The sequence below is a fragment of the Haemaphysalis longicornis genome, unplaced genomic scaffold, assembly GCF_048455015.1.
Source record: "Haemaphysalis longicornis isolate Haplotype H1 unplaced genomic scaffold, Haemaphysalis longicornis Haplotype H1 scaffold_2, whole genome shotgun sequence".
NCBI classification, from domain to species: Eukaryota; Metazoa; Arthropoda; class Arachnida; order Ixodida; family Ixodidae; genus Haemaphysalis; species Haemaphysalis longicornis.
Window position 1 is genome coordinate 104,068,258 of NW_027526295.1, and position 9,868 is coordinate 104,078,125.

The 9,868-nt window shown below is 44.7% G+C and overlaps 1 protein-coding gene across 1 annotated transcript in view; it reads left to right on the top strand.

Moving 5' to 3' along the window:
• The window catches only part of LOC144167281 (phospholipid-transporting ATPase ABCA3-like), a 58,016-nt gene extending 48,370 nt beyond the window's left edge, over nt 1-9,646 (top strand). Inside the window, exons 10-11 of the mRNA XM_077696603.1 lie at nt 806-1,028; nt 9,382-9,646. Of these exons, the coding sequence (XP_077552729.1) occupies nt 806-1,028; nt 9,382-9,627 (469 nt within the window). The 3' untranslated portion in view covers nt 9,628-9,646. The remainder of the gene's footprint in view (nt 1-805; nt 1,029-9,381) is intronic.
• Nucleotides 9,647-9,868: the final 222 nt, after the last annotated feature.

Sequence of the window (9,868 nt, forward strand, 5' to 3'; positions counted from 1 at the left end):
TTCGAATTTGAATGATGCCTTGAGGGCTAGACTCGCACAGGAACCCCATTTGTATTTTAGGTTAAAAAATGTTTTTAACGGGTTTCTTAGTTATGGCGCAAAAATTGAGCCCACACCTGTCTTTACTTACAAGAACTTTGCGAGTGCCAGATATTGCGTCATGTTTGGCCTCAAATATTGCTGACCTTTTCTTTTTCCTCAACATTGTGGGCACTTAGGAAGTATGCATCCAGATTTAGTGGTTTGGAAAGGTGTTGCCTATATAAACTTCTTGTTCAACATTTTTTTTCTTTTGGTTGGGAAGCTGAGTAAAGGAACACAGACAGACCATAGTAGCCCAAGAAAGACTAACATTTAAAAAGCAAACCAAGATATAACATCTCGTTCGCGCGTTGTGCAAACTACAGCAAAAGGGGCGAGACCTCGCGGGGTCACACGAAACCGGAGGTAATGCCCCTCGCCTTCGGCGTCGTCTGCGTGCGAGACTAGGCTTCTGGCTCATCGGATGGAATGGTGTATGCAGAAGAAGTGTAGAAACAGCGTCACGGTGACGCCTGCCCAGTGAGGAGCTGGAGATTAGTTACAGTAGTTACCAAAGTTATGGGTGATCGTGGTATTAAAAGTAAAATATCGGTGAGAAAATTTAATTAATCTACCTATAAATGCTGGGTGTAGTTAGATTCTTAAGTTACAACGGAGCCCAGTCTACCGACACGTACAGCCGGTAGATGGCTCAACACCTCGGTTGTAAAAACAGCAACACCTTATCCTTAGGTTAATATTCATTACTCCGGTTCTCTTGCAGTATGCCCGAGGTGGAGTCGCTGTGCAATCGTATCGGCATCATGGGTAGTGGCCGGCTGCAGTGCTTGGGTTCATTGAAGAAACTCAAGCAGAAGTTTGGCAAGGGCTACACCATCACCATAAAGACGGTCCCGGATCGCAGGGGAGATGTACTCTACGAACGAGATTTGCAAAATGCTATAAACGTAATATTTCCTGATGCCGATCTCGTCAACAACTACGAGGTTCGTCAACATGCACTTGAGCGTTAATTATTTAGTTTTTAAAACCTATGCAGAAAGGATTTGATTGTGTACATGAAATAACTTAGTCCCTCTAACTTAGCGCATGAATGCCACACATAAATTTTCCATCAATACTAGAGGTTCACAGAACTCGTCACTTTCATCACGGAAATGCGTGTATTGAAAGGCAAACAAATGAAAGCGCGGTGTCAACATTGGCAACTTAAAAAAACCTTGCATAGATCCCTTACTCCATCTGTTCAGGAAGGTTGTCGGCATGTAGATGGGTGGGCTGTCGTTTTGTGCAATACGTATTACAACCAACACGGTGCGAGATAGCACACGACTTCATTCACTATTCTTCAAGCTGGTACGAGGATTCAGCGTTGCATTCCTGCCGCTCAGTGAAGCACTAGACTGTAGCAGGAAGGCGGACCTCTGTAATGGTTAATGGGATGGTCATTACTAAAGTAAGGCCCGCTTATATCGAACAGCGTGGGGATTATAAATAGTTCGATATAGCAAAAATTCGAAATAGAAAGGGAAGCAAAAAAAACTTATATGAAAGAAATCTTGCCGAGGGAGTCACGAGCTAACGCTGAGCTCTTACCACCCAGCAGTTCACTCTTGATACGACACTTTCTCGGAAAGAAAACAATAATTTATTGGGGCGGAAGAACTGCGTGAGTGTAGCACAGGACCGCTGCCCTCAATGGCGCTGCAGTATCGTCGTAGCAGGGCCACGGCAGCGAAATCTTTGGTTGTGGTCGGAAGCGGTACGGAGCCCTTGGCGTCTTCGACCATATAGTTTCATACAATAATAACTAGAGGGGAAACTGGCGCTAGTGTCAACGCGAACATGGCAGCGGCGGTTACGCTTCAATGGGAGTGATGGGTAGCTGTGGAACCGGATTGCGTAGGATCGAAACAAGCTTCTGGCTGCGGAAATTGTGTTTCTTGGCAAAAAAACTCTTATTGTCCGGTTCTCTGTTTACAAATTACATGGCGAACAAAAAAGTTAGTGACAAAAAACTAATTTTGAACGAAATAAAACGGCGCGTTACATAAAAAGCAGACGCGGAGTCGAGGAGGTTTGCGGATCAGGTTTGCCATTTGCCGCCAACTACAGCAGGACGCGGACTTCTTTAAAAACTGCTTGTAAAAAGTTTTGGCGCTGGTGGTTTGTAATAGGAAGCGAACAGTTTTGTGCTCATAAAAAAAGAAACCGATTACCTTTGGAGATGTTATTCTTGCCTGAATTAGTGACATTCATCAAGCTGCGTTCCTATCAACCGCCGATACTGCTGGTCTACGTTGTAGAAGCCGGCGTTCGCATGGAAGGTGTGGCTGTTCCAAGCGATTCGCAGCCGTCCTCAGCTTCGACAATACTTTGCTCTGCCGAATAAGCAGCGCCTCAACTGCTTATTCGCAGACAACTTCACCGCACAGAGCGCCGTCATTTGTGTTTTCGTGCTCGCTGTGCCGGCAACGAATTGATAACCCACCCAATTCGCAACTCTAGTTATAAAACTTTCTACTCAGGGTGGCGTCAGTGCGCGCGCGGAATGCAGTTCAAGGAGAAACGTATTTTTCATAGCGTCTTCCAACACACCGCATAGGCAAATGCGTTCAATCCATAGTAACTTCCGCAAGCCATTGAGCGCCAATCCGAATCCACAAATACCCATCACGCCCATTGAGGCGTACGATCGCAGCGCCAGTTTCCCCTCTAGTTATTTGTATGAAACTCTATGTCTTCGACAGAGCGGAGACAAGCATGGATACAAGCGAATAACGGCGAACCCAGCGAAGCGACAAGGTGCGGGCAGCGAGTGGCGCGGACTTGAAGTGCGGCGACTCCGCAGCCCGCAGCACCCAATGTGGCGCTTTCGGCTCCAACGGCATGCATGCGTGAAGCTGTTCCAGTCAGAGTAACTCTGGTTCCAGTAGTATTAACACTATGGCTGGTGATGTAGGCGGCAGTTCCGCGCGTGAATAATATGGGTCAAACAGGTGATAAGCACAGGCTTTTTCTTACTGTTGTTTTTGCTATACGTCAAAGGGTTGCTTGTTTTGATTTGGCTTCAAGCCAGAGTTATTCAATAAAACCAGTTTAAATTGATGGTTTAGAGTGCTTGAATACAAATATACCACTCGTACCAGCCGCAACTTCTCAGCCACTGAGAAAATCCCAGAATTTTGAAAACCGCTTCAGATACACCGTAAACGTGTCCGCACTACGCTTCGCAGCATTATGAATCTGGAATGCATGGTGAAATGGCTGTTGGAGCTTCTTGAGCTGTTTTTGGGAAACAAACACTGATGCAGGGACATGCCAACTGAATATAAATGATTCCTGGAACTTTTCCAGAATTCGCCCATCGATAAAATGGAGAAGCCTTAGTTGACATAGTAAGTGAAGTAGGATGCGTCGCCACAAGTAGGAGTCCTTGTTTCGATCTTAGTTTCGTTGATATTTGTCACCTTGCGGTACAAACGTGCTCGGAAGGCGCTTGCGGGTAAATTCGATCCTACCGTTCTCAAGTATGGTAGGCTGTAGGATAACGATCATCAAGCGGCCGGGACGCGGCGTTGGAAACTTTATTGAAGGGAAATTTTGTGCGTGTGGTTTCATACTTTCCTGCAAGCGCAGCCCTTTTTTCAAAGTTTTTCTAGGGGCGGAATATAGGGACGGCATCATTTCATAAATAACGAAGCTTTGACGCAGCCATACTAAGATGGATTCAAATATACCCTTTCTGATTGGCTTCCAGTCTATGCTGCGAAAGTGAAAGCCAAGGGGAATAACTGGTTTTAAAGAAGAAGTCAATGATTTATTACAGAAGCAGCCGGCCTCTGCTCGGGCTCATTTTAAAATTGCGCTTCTACGTCTCTAAAAGAATATCACATGAGAAAAATGTCAGCCGAATGTACAAAGAGAAAGGCATCCCGTGTGTTGTCGTTTCAGTTGGGGCCATGTATCAAGAGTTATTTTTTGTTCATTGAGTCCAGATAACCTCGTGTCTGCATTTACCTTCCTCTTTCGACAATTCTGGGCCCTTGCACACTTCACACCTTATAAGTGTCTTCTCACTCACGAGCATTTAATGCGGGTAGTATGAATGCACAATTGCCCACTTCACTGACAAATACCTGTTTGAGTTCATCACTTGAACCACCATAAGCCCAGCATAAAAAGACCCTCCAAACTAACTGAAATAAAAATTTTCAGACCATCTAAGTATGCTGAGGGGCTTCAAGGCAGAATCTTTGCGTACTATATTGGCTGGTACCGTTACACGTCCACCGATCCAAACAGCAGCCCCACCATTTAACCGCCATTGTTCCTTCTTAATCCACCTTGCCCGATTTTATTACACCTTAAGCAACCTTAATATGGCATTGCTCAAACTTACACGTTTTATTCCAACCTAACCTACCATTCATGCCCCATACTACATCTTTATCAGCTGTAATTCTTCCTAAATAATCTTAAACAGTAATTTATCTTAATCCATCTCTATCCCACCTAAATGGACTGTATATCACTATACCTTCAATCTTTATAATCTAACCCTACTCTTTCCTCTACCAATGTGAAATCAATCATTATTCCATCCAATTCATTCTTAAGAGGATATGGAAGGCAACCAGCCCGTTGGTTTCTAAAAAAAACAAACGTCTCACCTTCCCCTGGTTATTTTAGCGCTTAGTCGGCGCCGAAAGGGGGCTCTATTGCAGAGAAATCGCTAATCAAATAACGCATTTCCCTTGCTCATTTCCCTCGCACCGACTCCATGACGCAAACAGCGGCGGCTGCAGCCGCTGTTTGCGTAACGATAAACCGGAAGGAAGAGAAGCAGCGAGTATGTATAACGGTATAGAAGTAATCTAACGCTACCACGTAGAAAACACCCCTAAGTAAAAAGTTAAACCAAAAAGTAAGCCTAAAGTAAACGAAAGACTAAAGTGAAAATGCCACTAAGTTAATGGGTCATAATGCAGACCAATGAGCAGTATAGAGGTGTTTTTAAAGAAAAAAAAAATCGGCGCAGCTCGCACTAGTGGTGCACGGCTCGAGAAACAGCAGAGCTGGCGGCTTCTCTCCCTCCGTCGGTGACATGGCTGATGCACCTCTCATGGAATTCCTAACTTGCCGCCGAAGGCTCTCCATGACTGGCAAGCCCGGATACTTTTGTCCGGTGGATTTCACATCTATCCCAAAGTGGACCGCGTTAGCACGCGCTGGAACCCGCGACAACCGTCATCGGGAACTCGGCGTCTGTGCTCCCACTTGATGCGTTAACGCAAGTGCTCTGGCGAACAGAACAAACAGCACGTGAGAGAGATATGACGGCATGAATGGTGGGTGGAGTGTTGTCGAAGATCGAGCTGGCCCACGACGTGCTCTCCTCTCGAGGCGCACGCTCGCGTGCGCTCGGTATTTTTCTTGGTATTTTTTCGAACTCCTCACGTGGCGCAAACACATGATCAATCCTGGACTACACCGGGGGCTACTCACGAGGTGCACTCTCACGTGTGCTCGGCTGGCCTGAGTTTGTGGTAACGCTCCACGGCGGAACCAAAAACTTAAACAGATGTGTTCTAAAAACATAGTGTCCTTTTTAGGCCGCCTAAATGTTGGCGTGTAACAAACTGCTCGTGTGTGGCACAGCGCGCTTCCTCGCATAGCAGCACCACCGCCAGTGTGGACGAGTAGCTCCACTCAGCGGCACCCAGGGAACATGTCATGCACGCCAGACATTGCGTACACTTTTAAATACATACTTCAGCTAAAATAGGCCTTCCCATGTTTTTTCTAGCGCAGCAAAGCACGCAAGGAGTCTTAATATAAGTGGTTATGCCCACGGTATTGCTTCAGAGTCATACAATCATCTGGACGGGTATTACACCAGGTATTGCACCGAAACCGAAATAAGCGTGTTGGCTTTTTGGGGTGGCTATATGACCAATTTGCTGGGCTCTTATGACATTGCTTCAAGGTTTCTTTTTGTTCTGCAAAACCAATATTACTGTGGTTAAAACATAATTTATATATTACAACTTGTTGCGGAGAGGGGTTCATTTATTATCTGTGAGAAAAAACTCCAGTCAGTGTACGTGTCATTCAAACGCTAGGCATTAGAAAATTACTGTACCAGTGTGTGCGCTAGCAGCACGAGCTCTCTGCTAAAGCTGGCCGTAATTCAAAACATGGTTTCGACCTCGACCCCATACGCCTCATCACTTGGGTATGCATCTTGAGTAGATTTTACGCATTTCTGTAGGATTATTGTAGAAATAATTGTTACGCAATTTTAACCATTTCCGGTGCGCGGTATGACCAGTGGCGGTGATAGTGTCGGCGCGTTCTTGCTATTTTTATCTTACTTCATAAACGTTACATGTAAGGGTAGCACATTTGCGTTTTCCATGATGTAATGTATCGATGTAGAGCAACTCGTATTTTTCTTCAGCGTTCCTTTATTTCCGCCGCGGTCTATTTGCATTCACCTTAAAAAACCTTAATCCATTCAATTTTCATCGCTAGGAATCACTATTCAGTTACACTTGACTTTGGCAATCATACCGTCCGGTATGCAGAGATAACGTGCTTTTGGTTCGCTATTTGCTCCTCTGGGTCTGTCTACCTTTGGTGTCGACGTCGATGTCATTCAAGGTCACTTTCTAGTGAGAATTATAGGAGTTTAGCGTTAAATTTAGGCTGGCAATCTGTTGCAGTGATATGGAAGTTTTGATATGTTGTCGACATTTTAGAGCAAGCAAGTTATCATTGGCCGTATAAAAAAGCTAGAGGAACAAACAAAACTCATGATCTTTCAGTTAAAATACAAAGTTTGATCGTTTGATGTTGATGTTGATCGTTTGATGTTGATGTTTAAGGTTTGATCGTTTGATGTTGATCGTTTAGTGCACCTTAGGATGCTCTATATGAAAACTGACGCGGGTGTACAAGTCAGGTGCGTTATCCACGAGAGTGGCGTCGTAAACGGCTGACAAATGTTCCATTCGCACTTGGGATGAGTCGCAAATAGCTGAGCAGTTGGCGCTTGCTGCAAATCCATTGTACTGTGGTTAAAAGGCAATTTATATAATAGAAGTTGTTGTGGCGAGGGGTTCTTTTAGTATTGTGTAAGAACAGAAACTTCTGGCAGTGTATGCACCATTCAGATGCTAGGAGTTAGAAAATCACTGTACCAGGGTGTGCGCTAGCAGCACGCGGTCACTGCTAAACCTGGCCGAGGTTCAAAACATGGTTTCGACCTCAACCCTATACGCCTAATCACTTGGGTATGTATCTTGAGAATGTTACTGATTAACAGGAACCATGTTGCAGATCAACCCCGGACTTCTACCTGAAGCGTATAAGCCTTTCTCTTGGGCATGCATTTTCATTACATTAACGTGAGTTCTCAATGTGCGCCATTTTCAAGATCAGTAGCGCTAAAATACATGTGAGGCATTTTTTTCGCAATGAGCCAGATTCACCAACGCGAATTTGAGAAACAAGCGGAAGTTTGTTACGGCACTTAAATGCAACGCCGTAAAAGCTTTCATATGATGTATTTTACATTTCAGCTAGGGAAAGGTTATGGCCACAGGCAGTTTAAAGTACGCCATAAATTTGAGCAATATTTGGGTGATAATTTGAATTTGGCTCATATTGAAATGAAATACTCAAGTTGATGTGACATTATTATGAAAAGTTTATTTAAAGAGACTTTTAACCGTGGTGCGATTTAGTTTTAGTAGAAAAGGCATTACAATGTGCAACAGGGCTTCAAGCACACTAGAAATATATTTGGAGAGCAGGTGTGTCCTCTTGGCGCCATTAGCAGCCTTTTTCGATTTCTATCCTGAAATAATTTTCCTGGGTACTCCCGAAGGCACTTACGAAGAAAGCAAGGTCTTCGTGGTTTTACCATGAATTTCCAAAACGCATCACAAGGCTCCTCGTATCTTATTATTAACCTTAACGAAGTGCTTAGTATTCTAAGTGGAGCGGGGATTTGCAGGGCTTGTAAGTGGCGGCTATTTAGTTAAGTACTAAAATGGTAATAATGGGAGTAAAAAATAAGTATAACCAGAGTTATTCTGTAGGGACGTTGAAACGAAATGAAATCATTGTTTCGCATCTCTGTTTTATTTCATTCACTTCTTGCATTCACTTCATCGTTTACATCTAAAGACAGATTTTTAGCCGACCTCATAAGTGACGTCCGAATTCATAAGAAGCAAGCCAGCTCCGAAAAGCTACAAAAAAAACTTCCGAAAACACCCAAGAAACAGTCCGAACAGTCAAGCCAAAATCAAACTCCCATGGGTCAAATGTAATTGGCTCATTTTGATCCGTGAAACAGCGGGATTTGGCCCATTTTCGATACGAACTACGATTTGCATACACGTTTTCAGTGCGTTATCACAACTATTTTCTTGCCATCGCTTTTTTAGGGGAAAGCTGCCCAGTTTTTCTTGTCACTGCAGTTTTATTCGATGTAGTTTCGGTTTCTAATTCTGGCTCATTTCGAAAACCAGAGCTCATGTGTGTGCGTGTATGAACGTCTTTTAGAGAATGGCGGCCGTCAACGCTCAATATAACTTTACTTTGAGCTTACCTTTCACCTAAATTCGGCGTTACCACCATGTTGTGTGCTGATAAGTCCCGCTGGTCATCTACCTTTCTAGAGTGCAATGGGCCATGTTTTTTAGAGTTAAAAGTAAAGTTCATTTCCAAGGTTACACGCAACAAGTCGGTCATGTGCGCAGCTATCACCAGTTATCATGCCTCCATTATGTGCTCAGATATCACCAGTTATGATGTCTCCCAAGAAGATGACGTGAGTGCAGTGACATATTTCGCTCAAAGACACAGTAGCATAAAATATAATAGTTCAATGATAATGTATTGCATGGAGCAAGGCTTGCGGAGAGGCCATTCACTGCCCCGCGTGTTGCTTGAAGTGTGGCAAACCTCACGTGGTTTGCGACGGCCATCTCAAGTCGATTTGAAAAAGCGGTGTAGGAACCCGCCGAATGGCCCGCCCGCCAGGACTTGTCACTGTGCTCCTGGGAACATGACATAGGATAACCCTGTAAAAATAATAACTTGCAGGACAATCGAGTAAGAACGGAGAATGTGACCAGCATGCAAAAAATAAAAAAGGGACCTCAACGTGGTGTTTATGGCTTCGAACAAATAATTGGTCGGGTAGCGTTTTAAATTATCTTTTCTCTTCAATATGTCCAGCTTACACTTATGTGCACCCAGCAGGCGTCCAGAACGAGTGCACCCAGAAGCTTCCTGATCTAATCCACTCTCCCCTGTTCGCAGAACCTGCTCGAGTTCCGCGTCTACCAGGTGGGCGTTTGTTGGAGCGAGATGTTCATCCGCATGGCTCGCATCAAGAAGCGTTTCAAGCTGCAGAATTTCTTCATCACGGACGCTTCCCTCGAGCAGATTTTCCTCAGCGTCACCCGAAGGCAGGCCTGCGAGGCGGCCACAGCCGCCGCCGCAGCCGGTGCCGCAATGGCTCCCGATATGGGGGCGAAGCTCGTGGCCAACACACTCGGAATATAAACTTGGCGCAAATATACATCGTCAGCCGTTGAATCCTTCTTTGGAATTTGTCTATGCTTTGATGGAAGCATTGCCGCGGAAACTGGTGCGGAATAAATGATATCCTCTCTGGTTATGGCATTGGCATTCATTCTTTTTTCAACGCTTAAAGCAGTATTAAAAGGTGGAAGATCCCGGCCTTGCCTATCTATGCGAGGCAGCACAAAACTGTGGCATATTGCACGAGAAATAGGTATGAGTT